This window comes from Gallinula chloropus (genome assembly GCF_964237585.1).
Source record: "Gallinula chloropus genome assembly, chromosome: 9".
NCBI lineage: Eukaryota > Metazoa > Chordata > Aves > Gruiformes > Rallidae > Gallinula > Gallinula chloropus.
The window spans coordinates 11,639,706-11,656,785 of record NC_140094.1 but is presented as its reverse complement, the minus strand read 5'-3'; the positions used below and the strand labels follow the sequence as shown (position 1 = coordinate 11,656,785).

The 17,080-nt window shown below is 53.0% G+C and overlaps 2 protein-coding genes across 2 annotated transcripts in view; one reads left to right on the top strand and one right to left on the bottom strand.

Moving 5' to 3' along the window:
- Positions 1-2,152: 2,152 nt before the first annotated feature.
- On the bottom strand, positions 2,153-9,316 carry RLBP1 (retinaldehyde binding protein 1; the record flags this gene model as incomplete). Its single annotated transcript, XM_084267941.1, has 8 exons — positions 2,153-2,311; positions 2,422-2,532; positions 3,181-3,339; positions 4,020-4,198; positions 5,164-5,365; positions 5,684-5,812; positions 6,095-6,131; positions 9,123-9,316. The coding sequence occupies 8 exons, from the start codon at positions 9,314-9,316 to the stop codon at positions 2,153-2,155; spliced, it is 1,170 nt and encodes a 389-aa protein (XP_084124067.1).
- The window catches only part of FANCI (FA complementation group I), a gene marked incomplete at its 5' end in the record, with an annotated part of 23,829 nt that continues 16,063 nt past the window's right edge, over positions 9,315-17,080 (top strand). The window contains 14 exons of the mRNA XM_084268084.1: positions 9,315-9,398; positions 9,522-9,594; positions 10,178-10,308; positions 10,721-10,877; positions 10,959-11,016; positions 11,447-11,488; positions 11,928-12,051; positions 12,935-13,020; positions 13,180-13,312; positions 13,569-13,661; positions 14,182-14,318; positions 15,111-15,291; positions 15,859-15,946; positions 16,483-16,613. Of these exons, the coding sequence (XP_084124210.1) occupies positions 9,315-9,398; positions 9,522-9,594; positions 10,178-10,308; positions 10,721-10,877; positions 10,959-11,016; positions 11,447-11,488; positions 11,928-12,051; positions 12,935-13,020; positions 13,180-13,312; positions 13,569-13,661; positions 14,182-14,318; positions 15,111-15,291; positions 15,859-15,946; positions 16,483-16,613 (1,518 nt within the window). The remainder of the gene's footprint in view (positions 9,399-9,521; positions 9,595-10,177; positions 10,309-10,720; positions 10,878-10,958; positions 11,017-11,446; positions 11,489-11,927; positions 12,052-12,934; positions 13,021-13,179; positions 13,313-13,568; positions 13,662-14,181; positions 14,319-15,110; positions 15,292-15,858; positions 15,947-16,482; positions 16,614-17,080) is intronic.

Below are 17,080 nucleotides of genomic sequence, written 5' to 3'. Positions count from 1 at the left end.
AAAACAGGCCTGGGCCCTGCTTGTTTTGCCCATGCAGCTGTGTGAGAACAGGCTGAGCAACTTCTGACATTCTTGGCGAGCAGTTTACTAAAAATATTTCAAATTGGCAAACTAAGACTCTGGCTCCATCTCTAAATGCTGCCCTGGAGAAGCTTGTATATTGAGACACCCGCCCTGCTGCCATGTTCTGAGTCAGATTCTCTGGAGCTGTCAGCTGCAGGGGAGAAGATTTGCAACTAGCAATGCAATTTTTCTATATCTGCTGATGTTTACCTTGAAAATTATATATAAAAATATATATAAAACAGTGTCTTTGATTTTTTTTTCTTTTAATTTTTGTTCTTCTGTGTGGTATAAGATGGAGGTCACTGCAAAACAATGTAATTTTGTTATCTTTGATTCTGTGGGATTTCATTATTTAAAAATAAAGGACTTACTGAAGTCAGTGCTACGTGTAGTGACTGTGTGGGATGGGACTGGGTGGGGTAGTCACTCCTGACAGGAAAAGCAAGGGGCTGGCTGGCAGTTTGTCCCAGCAGCAGTGAGTGGACACAAGGTTTGGGGGTTTATAATTTTTTTCTCTTTCTATAAGTGAGCTGCACTTGCTCTGTCTCCTAAGCAAGCTATGCTGTTGTGTCTGTACCAGCTGGATGGTTGTAGGATGGTCACACATGGTTTCCTTGGGGCAACTCTAGATGCTCATAAGCCCTGCAGAGCCCTGCAAGCAGTAAGGAGCCAAACACAGTGGAGAGGTGCCCTGCTGCCTCCCTCTGGGCTCTCACATGAGGTCAGCACAGCCTGGGGCTGGGACTTGCTGCTGAGGCTGGGTGAAGCAGATACAGCCCCAGCTGCCTCTGCCCAGACAGGCCCCCTCCTCCCCACAGCTTTGGAGCCAGCGTTCTGTTTGGTTTGAGCCTGAGCCAGTGCCCTGCTGAATGCAGCTCTTGTCAGCACCCTGCACCTCGCCCGGCTTCGGGTGGGGGTCTGGCTGATGAAAGGCGCCCGTGTATTGCAGCAGAGCTGGTGGGGGGGGAACAACAGGGCACGTTGCAGGACCAGGTTGACAGAGAAGGTAAGCTGGGTAGAAGCCAGTGCTCCTCTCTGAGCTCCCCAGGGAGGAGAAAAGGGGTTGGAAAGAAGCATCTCATCAGCTCCTTGGAGGAGATGCCTGGTTCATGTCCCAGAACAGACCACCTTCACTGAGACAGCCACTTCAGCCTTGCTTTTCCCCACCTGGGCTCCTGCTGTCTCCATGTTAGCAAGGGCTAATTAGCATTAGCATAAGGCACAGCTCGTTGGCCAGCTGAGGACCTTTCTCTGTCCTCCGTGGTGGTTTTTGCTGGGGCTTCCCTGACTGAGCTCCCTCTCTCAGTGCAGCACTAGCAGAAACAGCTGTGCTGAGGCTTTTGAAAGACTGAGGAAGGTACATTCTGCTTGTCTCTCACTGTCCTGTGTTTAAAATCTGTATTCTACTCAGAGTGGCTGCTGCAGCCTCTGTTCCTCCTCCCTGCCTGAGGTGGACAGAGCCAGCTCTGCAGGGGCCCGTTTGGGGTCTTGTGTGCCTCTTTTGGGCTGCTTTCTCTTTCCCGGTTCCAGCAGATGACTAACAATTGGGGGTCCTTGCTTGGGCAGGGCTGGGGCTCCTTCTGGGCTGAATGGAGTCAGGTAGTTCCTTGGCCCCTGGCCAAAGAGCAATCAATAAAAGGGGGACAGGGGTCTCTGCCCCAAACACTGACACTCCTGGACTCCTTAGAACCAGTAGCGCAGCCAGCACCTGTGCCCAAAAACCTGCACCCCTGTTCCTTGCCATACGTCACAAGGGACCGCAGAGCTCTGCTGTGAAACACTTTATTTCTCCCTTGCTGCAGCCCTCCCTTCCCAGAGCAGACGCTCCCCTCATCCCCCCCCACCCCAGCTCCAGGATGTGCTGCAGGAGGGGGCTGGTGTCCTCCTTTCTCAGCTGGCTCCGGGAGGGACAGGGCTGCTGGGCAGCCTGCTGCCAGCTTTGGGGAGGGGAGGGAGAGCCGTGGAGCAACACGCCCAGAGTGCCTCATCAGGAGCAGTCATTCAAGGAAAGCTACGGTAAGGAGGTGGCTGGGGTTAGAGGGCCACCTCTGCTCCTGTCTCACAGGGAGGGGGAGCGGCTCCCGGTTTAGAGAGCCGTGTCTTCAGCCTCGATGCGGGGCCCGAAGAGCTGCTCTGCAGTTGCTTTGCCGTCATACTTGGGCAGGTTGCCACCAAAGTCTGCGGGCAAGATGTCAGCGTCTATCTCCTGGTAGAAGGACTCGAGCTCCTCCCCGTGCACAAAGACCTGGAGGGAGATGGGGGTGAACCTCAGCAGAGGACTGGAGCCACTCTTCCCGGACGCTCTGTTTCACCCAGGGACGTGCCTCTGTCTCTGGGTCCCTTTCCCACACTCACCCTCTCCAGCAGTTTGCTCTTCAGGAATGGTTTGACCACGTTGTAGGTGGTGGTGAAGTACCAAGGCTGGTGGATGAAGTGGACGGCCTTGAACCGTGCTGGGAAGGAGTCCTAGGATCCCAAACGCAGACATAGATGGTTACAGATGGTGCTGACCACCCAGAGCCCAGCAGAATTGGATACCCAGGCACCACCATGGCTCTCCTTCCCTCTATCTCCCCTTCTCTCTTTGATGGCTCCTTTTCTGCTCTGATCCAGCGGATCAGCCATCCTAGCCCTTGGAGCATCAGGGAAGCTGAAGAGCTTCCCAGTGGATCATTGCCCCCATTCCATGAGAAGGACCACATCTCTGCTGTCCTCCTTCCCTGGGGAGAGCCAAGTGTCCTCGGTTTCTAGTCCAAGGGCAGAAATCCTGGAGTGGCTGAGTCTCTGTCCAGCTTGGACCAGTCTGGGGCTGAGAAGGTGGTGAGGAAAAGCCTCCAGACTATGGAGTAGAATGCTGCAAGGAGTGGTGGTACTGCATCTAGTTATGTTCTTGAGAGGGCAGGGAGTGGGGCTGGGAAAATAGGATCTGTCTTACAGGACTAAACCAAACAGCTGGCAAGGAAAGGATGTGATGGGCAACAGCCCTATTTTCTTCCGGTGTCAGTGTGGTGGAAACTGCAAACCCTGTTATAGACCTGCCTTCACGCTTCCCTGAGCTCTCTGCTTCCCCAGGATCCACCCTCTCCCTGCTGGGTGCAGACTCTGCCATCTCACCTGCAGCATGTCCACCATCTTCTTGAGCTCAGAGGGTTTGATCCCTGACGCCTGCTGCATGGTGAAGCCCTTGAAGTTCTCGATTATGCAGAACCCATTGATCTGGGTCTCTTCGTTTTCCAGCAGCTTCTCCAGGATAACACAATAGGCACGAAGGATCTGATGGGAAAGAGACAGCAGGTCTGGTATTAGGCCTTAACTCCCACAGACCCCAGAAGGTTCCCAGGAAGAGTCCCGTGGGGAGTGATCCAGGGTCTGCTTGACTCTAGCCTGCTTGTCACAGCCACCCCGGGACTTCAGAGTAGGGTGGGTGTTTGGAGGGATGCTGAACAACCACCGTGTTCCCCTTGCAAGGTGGGTGCACCTCAAATCTGGATCAGTGAAGTCTTGGCACCACATTCAGAGCTGAGCAGAGAATGGAGCTGGGAGAACACGAGTTACATGCCTGGAGAGCTCTTTGCCAAGAAACCCTTTCCATGCCCTGTGTCTCAGTTTCTTCCTCTGTCCTGTGGGTCCCTCTTTTCTAAAGCACCTTGATTTAATGACACAGTAGCTTTCTTCACCCTGCGTTACCTGGGCTGGGGGATGCACACCCTAAATCTGGTCAGGATCCTGTACCACCTCAGAGAGAAGGAAGAGGAGCGCTTTAGGGTGGACCATGCTCTCCTAGGATCACTGGAAGGATAAATTCAAAGGGCTTCAGATTGGCTTCAGCCTGGGAGGCTGGAGGCTGTGTGCAGACACCTGCATACGTGTGTGTAAGGGATGCTGTGCTCAGGTGTGTGAGCAGGATGAGCCCAGGAGTGGGACCTGCTCCAGGGACTGTGAGCTGTGCTGACCTCATCGAAGGTAATCTCCTCGTAATCCCAGTTCTCGATGTTGAAGAGCATCACCACGCGGCCGTACTTGTCTCTGCTGGCCAGGATGCCGGGGTAGCCGGCTTCGATGGTGCTGCGCACGGCCTCGGGGGTCAGGTTGTCGAAGAGCTCGGGGTACTGCTGGCGGAAGTTCACGTAGCCTGGGGAGAGGCAGGAATCGGGGAGGACATCGGCTGCTCACCCGGCCAGGGCAGGCAGGCGATGGTGAGGTGCCGTTCCCTCTCCTGAGCGCCGTGGATGGGCTGTGCCCAGAGCCCATGCAGGTCTAGTCTCCTCCATCGCACTCGGGTTACTCTCCCCACGCCTGCCTCCCCTCCAGCACCTCAATGAGCAGATGAAGTGATTTCCCCCCTAACTTTCCTTCTCCCTTTCCTTCTCGTTTGGGTGACATCCCCCAGCTCCCCTCCCTTGGCACCCCACAGCATGAAATAAGGAATCTCATCCTGGGAAAATGCGGGTGAACAAAACAGCTCGTCTGGGAGCCAGTGCAGATAATTACAACTCATTATCCCCCAGGCCGACACAAAGAAGAGTGGAGACAGAGCCAGACAGGTCCTCACCAGCAGCCATCCCCCCCCAGGCTGCCCTTCCGCTCCCCTTCCATCCCTATGGGTCACTCTTGGTGCAAGGAGGGGGTGCCATGAGCCCCCCAGCATGCCCCCAGCCCTTGAGGGGTCCCAGAACACCACGCACAGGAGTATTGGGATGAGTGCAGGACTGACTCCTTGCAAAGGTGTTGCGGGGGGGGTGCAGGACCTGTGCAGAGCATGAGGGACTGCACCCCAACCTGATGGGGTTGGCTGCACAAAGGAAACAGTCTGCCACTGCCCAATGCATGGGGTTTTCCATTTCATTCTGGTAAATTAGGAAGGAATGGGAATGTCCTGGCTTTGTGGCACCACCCTTATTTATTTCCTTCTCCATCCCGAACCTCCAGCCTTGTCTTTTTCTATTTATCCTCTCTCCTCATCTCCTTCCCATGCCAGCGTCCTCCTTTTCTGACCCAGACCAAGGGACTGGGAGGCTCCAGCTTGAGGCTAAGAGCTACCAGGGGGTTGGATATCCCTGTCCTTTCCTGGTGTCACAGCCTGGGACCCCTCCCCACCTTTCAGCAGGTCGTAGGCCCTGTGGACGTCAAACTTGCGGGCGCGGATGAAGCGGAGGAAGAAGGAGTCGTCCTTCCCCTGCACCTTCTCAGCCACCGCCTTGCACACCTCCTCGCCACCTGCCCGCTCCTGCACCAGCTCCCGCAGAGCCTTCACCGCCGCCTCCCGCTGCTCCTCCGTCTCGTTCAGCTCATCCTTCGCCTGGGGGGGGGGTGAGGGGGAGCAAGGAGAGGACCCATCTCAGCAATGACCCCCCTCCATGCACCCCGAAACAGCCCAGGGCTCATTTAGGCACCCAAAAGCTGGAGGGGTGCAGTGATGCTCCTTGCAGCGTCCTAGCACGGGGAGGGCAGCATCACCCAGGTCCCCTCTCTGCGACCCTTTGGTGGAAGCACATCCCACCCCTAACGCGAGAGCCAGTTGAGGGTCTTGTCTGGACCCCGAGAAGGAGCAGGTACCCCAAGAAGGAGTAGATGCCTCAGGCTGTGCCTGCCCCCCGCTCCCCACGGCCGCCCTCACCTTCTGCAGGGTGTGTGGGGGGATCTTCTCACACCTCCCAAAGACGGGGCCGTGGTCCTTAGTGGTGAGGCGCTCCAGCTTGGTGCGCAGGGCCTGCTCCTCCTCCGAGACGATGCGGAAGGTGCCCGTCTGGGGGCAAGGAGAGCATGTGGGGGTCTACCCAAGCAGCCCCCCCCAGCTCACTGCCCCGCTCTGGGTCCCCTGGGATGGGGGGCTATGGAGATGGGCAGAGCCTCCACGCCTGCACCCAAGGGGATGCAAAGAGATGGGGACAGGCTGATTGTCACCCAGCTCCCTGCTGTGGGCTGAGAGCGGGGGGCATGTGGGGTGTGCAGGGTGCACCCCATCCCAGTGCTGCAGGAGGGGATGCTCAGAGCCTGGGGGACAGGGCAGTGTGGGGACGGTACTCACAACTGCAGACATGTTGTCCTCTGTCAGCCGCAGGTCACTGGGAGAAGGAAGGAGGAATCAGAGGTGGTGGGGATCCTGACAGCCTCTGCAGCCCTCCTGTACCCCATACTCTGCCTGTCTTGCTCAGGCAAGGACACCTCAACCCTCCTCATCTCCATCACATGCTGCCCACGTCCCTGCCTGCCAGCCAGAGGCTGAGCAGCTTTGGGAAACACCAGGGGTGCTTGCAAACACAGCTTAAAAATGTGGGTATCGGTTGTCTGACACTTTTATCCTTTTATTCCAGGTCTGCCTTTCCACTGGTAGTTGGGGCATCTCATGGGGACCCCCAACCCCATGAGCTCCCCCAGTGCCATTTCATCTCTAACCACCTTCATACAGGCAGAGACCCCAGCTCCAGCCAGGTGGGCAACTGGCTTAGGCTTTTCTCGTCTTTTATTTCTACTACCCCCTTATCCCCAAAGCTTTCCCAAACCCTTGAGCCCACTGCTTCAGCCCAGAGCCCATCCCCAGCTGCAAGGTTGGACCCCAAACCCCTCAGCATTTTTCTGATGCTGCAGACAACAGCAACAGGTGAAACAACTTATTCCCATACAAGAGGAAGAGGAAATCTGCCTTCATCCTCCTTCCAGTGCCCCACCTCACCCCTGCCAGGCTGTGTGAGGAATGCTTGGCTCCAGTTCAACCACTTCCCAGGGGCATCCTTTTCCCTGCCAGCTCCCAGGGAAGGGATGAGTATCCCCTTTTTTCCAGGAGCTGAAAGCAACCCCAGCCTTGGAGGTGCCAGGTTAAGGGAGGACTGGATTAACATCTCCAAAGCAAAGTTCTTTCGGATGGAAAAAGTCCTGGGTACTCACCAGGGAAAGGAAAAGCTTTCCTCAGAGTGTCGGAGCAGGGGGCAGAGATGGACACACAGGTGGCAAGGCCAGAGTGGAGCGGGAAGGAAGCCGGGCGAAAGCTTTGTAGAGTCACCGGGTTGGGATTAGACCGTCACAAGGCATCAACTCACTGCAGCTTTGTAATTAAATCAGCACAACCCAGGCAAGAAACCCCATTGAAACCTTACAAAAGGCAGCTGAGGAGAGGGAAGGAGGGAGTCGGGGTTCCGCTGGCCAGCCAGAGCGTGCGTGGAAGGGCGGGCTGGGATGCCGGACCCGATTAATGAAGTATAAAAGCTTCTCATTGTGTAACTTGCTCATTAGCACGGGGCAGGGGCAGGGGAGGCGATGGGCAGCCTGCCATCCTGGCCCGATCCCAGGGGTGAATGGGACAGGTCTCTTCCCCAGCTTCTGCCCTGAAATGCTTGGCAAGGTCCTGCTGTGAATTTGGCCACGCAGGCAGGGTCTGGTTGCAGGGACCATGGCAGAGAGAGGGTGCTCCTGGGGCTGGTCCTGTGCTGGGCTCTCCAACTCCTCCTTGATGAGGACCAGCACCCAGACAGGGCCCCTTTCAGCTTCTAAAATGAAAACGCATGAGCAGACGGCTTCTTTTTGTGGTGCCCTCGAGTGATGGTTGCCTGCTGGGAGCTTTGGGAACTGGAACCAAGTCCACCCTTGGGGTGACGCCAGGGACCCGTGAGGGAGGGGAGTCCCAGGTTGCGGCAGGGATTGCACTGAGCCTGCGTGTGGGTGCAGGGGGACTTTTGCAGGCATCTGGGCTTTCTGGGGCATCTGCATCCCAGCCAAAGCCATGTGGAGCAGGGGAACCCTTGCAGTCTTAACTGTCTTTGGGCCCAGGGTTGCGGGAGTTGGGTGAGGACATAGTGTGGAAGAGGCTGTGCACAGACAGCCCTTTCGCCAGGCCCAGGAGTGGAGCTCTGATGGGCTCTCATGGTGGTGGGAGTTTTGGGGAGGTGGTGGGGCCGGGCTAAGCACTGGAGCAGGACTGAAGGGGCTTACACAAGGCATGTTTTGTAATGCCACCAGGATTTACGGATTTGGTTTCCATGGGGCTGCCCTGCAAGTGCAGCTGAAACCCTGCTGGGAGGGAGGGAGGGAGAAGGAGGAAGGCACGAGACTCCAGAGGAAGGGCGGGGGGAGCATGGAAGGAAAACTCTGACCTGTGCCAAGACCCTGAGTGCTGCCACTGTGGCTGGGACACCACGCGCTGCTATTCATGGGAGACCCAGGACCTCCCAATCCCCCTCCCATGCCAGCATTAGCAAGGCTCAGCTCCCTGCTAGAGCTCATTGGACCTTTGCCTGAGGCCCAGAGAGCAAGATGATGGATGATGGGGGGGCATCATCAGCACGAGGGCTCCCAAACAGACCCAACAGCCCCGTATGGGGGTGGCAGAGGGGACTTGTGCTACCCGGGCATCCTGGCCATGAAGCTCATGACAGATGAAATAGTTTTGCAGACCCATGCGCAACTCCTGGCATCTCCAAGTGTGTGCTCAGGAACGGTGGCAGCCCTGAGGGGTGCCCACCCCAAGGTGCTGTGGCTGGAGCCCTCAGGGGATCTCTCAGCCAGGTCTGGTTATCTCCCTGCCAGTGGCCACTGGCCCTGGGTGAACCCACTCCCCCTCACCCAGCAGCGTCAGCTCCTCCCCGCGAGCACGGGGCTTGCGAAAGCTCCCACGTTCTGCTGGCACCGGATTCTCCACCTAAATCCCGCTGCTTAAAGGCGGGCTAAATTTCCTCGTGCGCCCAAGGCCGCCCCTCGTGCTCCCCGGAATTAAGGGGTTTACTCCAAGAGATCTGTGCCCCACGTGGGTGGCGCTTACGAGGGGCGGGTGCTGCTGCTGTGGGGTGGCCCGGAATGGGCACTTTGTGGCAAGAGACCCATCTGTGCCCTGGCTGCCCACCCCACGTGCTGCCTGCATCCCACGTGCCGCCTGCATCCCACGTGCCACCTGCATCCCCAATGCCCGCACCCCACACCACTTGGCACCCCACGTACCCGCACTCTGCGCCTCCCCGCACCCCGTGTGTGTGCGCCCCACGCCTCCCCGCGTCCCGCAGCACCCTACACCCCACATTTCCCTACACCACCCTCACTACCCCCCCCCCGCCCCGCGCTGCCCGCACCCCGCGGGACTCGAACCCGCGGAGACCCGCGAGGGGGCTGTGGCGGGGATGGGAAATGAGCGCTCGGGGGCGGGAGCTGTTGCCCGGGTGACGGGCCGGCACTTCCGGGCGGGAATTTCGGGGCGCTGGAGCCGAGCCCGGGGAGAGGCGCCCGGCGGCAGCGGGTCCCCGGCCGGGCGTCCCCGCGGCACCATGGCTCAGCGCATCCTGGCGCTGGCGGCCGAGGAGCCTCCCGAGCGGCTGCAGGAAGCCCTGCAGAGCCTGGGGGAGAGCGAGGTGCGCGGGGGCCCCGCGGGCAGCAGAGGGGAGGGGAGGCAGAGCCGCGGGGCCCTGGCCGGCGGCTGCTCCCGGGGAAGCCGCGGGTGAAGGGCGGCTCGCAGCCTCTCCTTCTCTTTGCAGCTGGGCGACGTGGTGACGAGGCAGGCCCTGAAGGGCAGGGAGACGGCAGCTTTGCTGAGAGGGATCTTCAGAGGTGGGTGGTGTCTGAGCCGCGCTCCGGGAGCTGGGTGGGGAGAGGGGGGGGGCCCTGGCCCCAGCCCTGCTGGGTGCCCCCGAGCCGGTGGGTTGCGGCCTGTCCGGGTGAAGCGGCCGGCAGAGTCAGGGAGTGTCGTTCTGGGGAAGAAACAACTAGTCGGGGCTTGTCACAGGGAAAGGGGACACCCAGAAAGAGATACAGGAAACCGGGCTAACCTACTGGCAAGCCAGCTGTTGTAACCGAGCCTTGGCTCTGGCAGCTCTTACGTCCCTTGGAGCAGAAATGAGCTTGGCCCGATGGAAGTTAATTGCCAATGATTCTTCTCAACTTTCTGACACTTCCAGATCTCCAGCAACAGGTTGAGCAAACCACAGGGTGTGATGACAGCTGTTTTATCCAAGAGAGTCTCATTTCCTGTGCTGTTTTTTTAATCTGTTTTGTCAGGTAGATATAATAGAGAGTTGCAGTCAGGTGACAGTTTAGCCCTGCTAATTTCCTGTGGTTTAGCAACATGTTGTTACTTAAATATGGAGGGTTTTCCCCATTCTTTATTTGTTTTCTTTTGTTTTCTCATTATAAGGCTCCCCTTGTTCCCAGCAAAGCGGTGTTCTCAGGAGGCTTCAGGTTTACAAGCATTGCATCCCACTAGTGGAATCAGGGGACCTGCAGTTGAGCAAGGCGTCTGAAATCATAGGACTGCTGATGCTGGAGGTAGAAGCTCATTCAGGCTGGCTTTCCTGGGGTCTGCTGCTGGGTATCATTTCATGTGTCGATTGGGATTCTTTGTTAGGCCACTGAGGGAAATGAGTTGTGTCCTTTCCATGGATCCAGCTTGGACTAACCTGGTGTTGGAATTTGCTGTGTGTGTAGATGTGAATATCTTTGGGTGTTTAGACTTAGACTTGAAACTCTGAGCATGCTGTGATTTACTGCTCTGATCTATAAAAGACAGTACAAATTAGAGATCTTGGGGATGAATTTCCCTTTCAGGACAACATTGCAGTGTCTCACTGTAAGAAATGTTGCCCTTTGTTGGGTTTTGGTGACATTTTGGACACACATAGATGTGGAATTCTCCTGTGCACTGCCTCGGGCTCTCTCATGTGGCTGTGTCTGCTCCCAGGCTCGCCAGCTGCCAGGCCATGCCTTGGCTGAACTTGCCACCCTCTTTGTTGATGTGATAAAAGGCGGCAGCCTGTCCAATGGGAAATCCCTGGAGCTGTTTTCCACTGTTCTCACTGCATTGGCCAGTTCGAAGGAGAGCCTGGCATATGGGAAAGGTAACCACTCCCAGCTCCTTCCCCCACAGCCTGTCCTCCTCTCCTCTGGAATTCGCCCCTAAAAGACTTTTGCTTTTTCAGGTGAACTGAATGGGGAAGAGTTTAAGAAGCAGCTGATAAATACGCTCTGCTCCAGCAAGTATGTACATCTCCTCCAGCCCTTAGTAACATGGCAAAGCAGTGTGCTGCACATTGTGCTTTGAAAAAGACATTGTGATGAGCTGGTTGGTACTGTCTGCACCCTGTTCTATCATCCTTTGATCTGTGCTCTCTGTGACAGTGGCTTCTCTGGCTGGGAAGGCAAGGGAACACCCTGCTCCCAGTTCTTGTATTAGCACTGCATGAACTGGTCTCAGGAAGTGCTTGGTTTTGTTCCTTTCTTGGTGTTTTTTGTTATTGTGAGGGCTGGGCCAATTCAGGACCATTAGAAGTCTGGGTGGTGAGGGTGGAAATCTGCCTTCTAATCTTAATATCAGAACACAACAAGGACATGGTGACATTGAATAATTGAGGGATAAGCAACAATTCTGCTTGCTTTCCATTTTTTGGACATACTTTTGTTTTACCAGGTGGGATCCTCGGAGTGTAATACATCTTGCCAACATGTTCAGGTAATTCTTTTTCCCTTCAACTTCAACACTTTCTGGTGCTGTCATCCTGTCCATGTCCTATTTCACATGTAGCATGGGGCAATTACAAATAGGAGGTATGACCATTGCAGGCCCAGCCCCATGGGTCATTGGTGAACATCTGGATCAGATCCATTTGGATACAAAACACAGCTGGGCAGGCGTGTCCCAAAGGCTGGGCATGGTATCGTGGTTTTCATTGCATGTGTGAGTGAACCTTGGCAAATTAACAATACAGGCATAATGTGGAGGAGATCTAAGCACCAAAAGTCAGGGTGAGCTGTGACAGTGGAAGGGTTTTGAGGGACTTTGAGAGCCCTGCTTGTCCATTAGGACCCTTTGCCTAGTTAGAAGTTGAATCTGCTGTGGGATTCTGAAGGAAATCAGAGAAAATTATTAGACTGCATCTTTGATTCCACAGGGATATTCCACTATCGGGAGACGAGCTGCAGTTTGTGGTGGAAAAGGTCCTTAGGATGTTCTCCAAATTAGACCTGCAGGAAATTCCCCCTCTGGTCTATCAGCTGCTGCTGCTTTCTGCAAAGGTAAAAGCTCATGGGAACTTGCCTACACCTAGGTATGTAACACAAGAAAAAATAATGTACAGACTGAGCTATAGTCTGGATTTTGGAGAGGATTCTGATTGTTCCCAAACTGCTGTGGGGAGCAGGGCACAGCAGGATGTCAGTAGGTTGTGTTTTTTTCTAACTCCCTCTACCCTGAAGAAGCTAAATGCTCAGAGGAAGATACAATCTTCATCTTCCTTGTGGGGAAGGAAGGAAACCTTTGGGAAAGAAGGGGTGAGCAGCCAGCAGAGAGGGTTGTTTTTTCAGGTGTTCTTAAGTGTGGTTTTGCTCACTCTCTGTGGTCTGCACACTATAACAATAGCTCGTGCAGTATGACTGTTGTCAGGGTTGTAGCCTGACTTGTACTGGAAATGTCTGGTGCTCTTCCTGCCAACAGAGGCTGCCAATGACACCTCTGCCCTTTGACACAATGATCCAGCTCTATTGCTTGTTTCATTTGTGACCAATTCAATGCCAAAATGATCCAGTCAAAGACAAATTACATGTGTGTTATAGGAGGTTGTTTGGATCCTCTGGTCAAAATGTAATGTTAGATTTAATGTTAGGAGATTGAAAGGATCCCTAATTGGTTGTAACATAAAGGATCCTTTCTAATTAATAACAACTTTATTAAAAAAATAATAAATCTGAGAGCTTCAGCTTCTCTCAAGTCTTCAATAAGCACAGTAAAAAGAAATGTACAGACTGAACCAGAGTCACTTCATCTGGGGAGTCCTCCCCCACTTCAGTGATTTATGAAGGGAAAAGAAGAGTACCATGATACATGTACTTGGTGTGGCAGTGTAGTTCTCTGAGGTGCTGCAGACCCTGAAGTGCCCTAATATAATGTCTTGACTTGCAGGGCAGTAAGAAGACTGTGTTAGAAGGAATCATCAGTTTTTTCAATCAGTTGGATAAGAGACAAAAGGAAGAGCAGAGTGTTCCACAGTACGTGCTTGCTCTGTTACCCCATTTCTTTACCACCTGGGTATTTGTAGTCACCCTGCCCCTGCGCAGGGCTCCTTCATTTTGAACTGCCAAACCTTGTGCAAGGTTTCATAAGAGAATATCTCTGCTATTGGATGGCTTTTCTGATGAATCCTACAGATCAGTGGACCTTGAGGTAGCCACAGTGCCCCTGGACCAGCTCCGCCACGTGGAAGGTACCGTTATTCTCCACATCGTTTCTGTTATCAATTTGGATCAGGACCTCGCTGAGGAACTCATCAGACATCTAAAGGTACAACAAAGGTGGAACCAGCACTGTTGTTGAAGGTGTTGAAGCAGGGTTTTAAAAACCAACTTAAATCCCTTCTAAAGATAACCAGTTATTGCAGTCATGTCTGCTTTAGCAAGTGCTGTGACATGTTTGAAGAGACGTGTCCCTTTCAGCTCCACAACAGCAGCGTGGTATAGGCCTGATAGCTTCCCATAACTGTGGGACTCTACAGTTGAAGAGAGTCAAAGCTTTCTGACTGTTGCTTGCTGTTTTCTAGACTGAGCAACAGAAGGACCCTGGTAGAGCCCTGTGTCCCTTCAGCGTGGCTCTCTTGCTGTCGGTTGCAGTAAAACACAGACTGCAAGAGCAGGTATGTGGCTGTATCACACCTATTGAGAACTTCCATGGGCATGTGGGTGCCACTCCTTGTAAAGGAAAGGAAACGTGGTTAGGTCATAGTCCCATCAGATTCAGGCTTAACATGGTTTCAGGATCCTTGTGTGGAAGCAGTTAGACCATTGGTACACTGTGTTTTACTGAACACTATAAAAGACCCCAGAGAACTATCAGAAGTTTCCAGAGTTAGGGTTCCTGTGGGCTGGTATTGTAGGATAGGAAGAAAAGCAAGGTTGTCTCTTTTACTTTTATTTTTTTTTCTTAAATGCTTTGGCTCTGTGGTGGCCACCTGAAGTGCATCTGGCAGCAAGTTACCCTCCTTGAGGCACTTAATGAGGTTGGAGTATTTGTCCTGAGAAAGAAGTGAATTAAGATTTTTGGCAGGCTGTACTGAAACTTGTGCTCTGGCTGGTACTCGTACTGGAACGTACCCAAGACTATACAGGTCCCATTTCAAAGATCATTTCCTCACACTCAATGATTTTATGTTCCAGATATTTGATTTCTTGAAAACATCAATCACAAGAAGCTGCAAGGACCTGCAGTTCCTTCAGGCCTCCAAGTTCCTGCAAGATTTGTTCCCTCAACAGTATGATGTAACTGCTGTAATTCTGGAAGTGGTGAAAAATAGGTGAGTTGTTGCCACGTGCTGCAGGAGGCTTAATGGGCTTTGGGAGGGGGGAGAGTTTCAGCCTGGCTAGAATGTTCTAGGCGCTAAATACAGCTGGTGCTGGAAGCAAGCAGTGTAAAATCCAAAGGTTTTATCACTGTTTCATGTTGAGGAATTAAAAACTGAAGTGCAGCTGTATTAATCTGCCCCCTCCACTGCAACTTTCAGCATCTGATGGTACAGAGCACTGAAGTGATCAGGACTCTTATCTGTTTCTTACTGGTAAAGCAGCTGACGGTGTGAGTCATGCTGCCAACTGTAGTTTGTGTTCTGATCAAGAGATGAGTGACAGGTTCACTGTTTTCTTCCCCCACGTGGTTAGTTCTTTAATCATCCTGTGGGATAGGCCTGTGATCTGTCACCAGTTGTCCCTTAGTTTGATGTGAGGCGTTTCTATTCTGTCTGGAAGATGTCAGGACCAGTAGGATATTTGTGCCTCCTGACTGTAGCTTACTGTCAGGTTCAGATCAGACCTGAGTGCACACCACTCTCCCCAGCAGGAAAACCTTTGGATGGCAAAGGAAGTCTGATGGTTGGAAAACCAGGACTGCAGGAGGTGTTGAGCTGAGCACCTGTCCCTCAGCCTAAAGACAGTCATGGGACTGTGAGGGACATCATCTTCCCTGGAGTGATCAAGCATCTCACTGCTGCTTTGGACCCTGGAATGGCTGCAGAAGATTTTACTTGAAACTGCTCTAATCTAAACCTTTTATGTGATTAAATTGTTTCTTTCCTGTTTAATGTTTTCCTCAGTGCATTTGGCTGGGACCACGTTACTCAAGGCCTGGTGGATCTTGGCTTCAGCCTAATGGAATCCTATGAACCCAAAAAGCCCTTTGGAGGAAAAGCTGCTGATACTGGTTATGGCCTTTCAAAAATGCCAGCCCAACAGGCCTGCAGACTGGGAGCGAGTATCCTGCTGGAAACTTTCAAGGTAGTGTATGATTTGGAAAGGGTTTGTTGTTTTGGTGGGGAGGGAACTCTGTTCTTATTCTCTCTTGATAAATGGCCTGTTGTATCCATCATGAGTGTTTTACAAACAGTGCTAGATTTAATCTCCTGTTTGCTCCGGTCCAGCTGGAAGAGGCCATCCTCATAAAGACCTAACCCTAATCTGTTCCAACCTCCATGATAGTTGTGTAATCCCTATTACAGTTTCCAAGAAACTGCAGAGAAAGTGCAGAAATCCAGAGGTACAAAGAAAATCTGTCAGAGGTGGGATTGAAACCAGCATCTTCGTTCAAGTGATCAGGACTCTGGCATCCCGCAGATGATTTGACCCATTATGTTCCAAGTGTACCCTGTGTGTCTCTGTTGTTCTGGTTTGGATTGGGCTGGGGTGAATCTAGCTGAATGGGAACTTGTGGCAACCAGTCCCAGCTTACCTGTCACATCTGGATTTGCTTTGTACTGCACAATGCCTGGACTCTGAAGTACAGGAATATCTTAACTTTATGTAGGTTTTTTTTTAAATTTTATTTATTGTTCTTTCTCATTTCAGGTTCATGAGCCCATCAGAAGTGATATTCTTGAGCAGGTCCTGAACAGAGTACTCACAAAAGCAGCATCTCCTGTCAGCCACTTCATAGGTAACAGGAAAGGAATGTGTCCTGCTCTGTGGCCACTCAGAATCTGGCTTCTGAGAGCAAGTTCTTGCTGAAGTGACCAGAAGCCAAGAAAATCAATTGTTCCTTCCCCTCTTACTGAGGGGTCTGATGCATCAGATTGCTTTGTATTCATCACAGGTGAAAACACATTTGCAGGCAGTTGCCATGGAACAGCTGACGCACAGGAAGTTTGTATCCATCAGTCAGTAGCTTGTTACATGTTCTTAAGCTTTGCCTTCCTCCGCATCCATGGACAGGTGCTTGGGAGTCACCCGGGCTGCCTGTGCTGCAACCTCTTCCCTTACACCTCAGTGCCCTCTGCTGGGGTGAGGCCCTGCAGCCGGGCTGTGAGCCTGTCATGCTCCATGCTTGCAGCAGAGCTCAGATTTTCATAGATTCATAGAAGGGATTGAGTTGGAAGGGACCATTCTGTAACTGTTAGCTCTGTAGATGTCTTTTGCTCAGACTTTTCTGGCCTCTTGGCAGCCCCTGCTCGTTTTGTCAATTTTATTTTCCAGACTTGCTGTCCAGTATTGTGGTGTCTGCTCCCCTCGTGCTTCAGACATCATCCTCCAAAGTCACAGAGACCTTTGACAACTTGTCTTTCCTGCCCATCGACACAGTGCAAGGGCTCCTCCGGGCAGTACAGGTAAAGCTTTGCATTTCTCCATGAATATCCTTGCTAGTTTAGTTCCAGTGACAGCTCTGGGCCACAATTATATGCATGATCTAATAACCCTCCTTGTAAAATAAACCTTTGTACTCTGCTGTGGGTTGTTCAGTGTAGCATGGAACTGTTCTTCAAGCATGGATTTGCATGTGCCCTCTAGCAAAAAGCACATGGTGCAGTCTGGCATGGTACTGAAACTGCTCTGTGCTGACCTTTCATCTGGAAGATGCCCAGATGCTGCACAGTGTAGAAAACTAAGTATACAGTGTTTAGCTGAACAGCTGTAGCTGTCACACTGATTTTTTTTCTCCTTCCAAGCTCCATGTCAATTTGTCTTTGTCTGGGCTGAGATACTGCTCTGGCATTAAACTTTTACCTGCTTCATCCAACCCAGGGATAACAGTTCTTTTCCCAAACCCTTACACCGTGTCCTCACTAACCTGCTG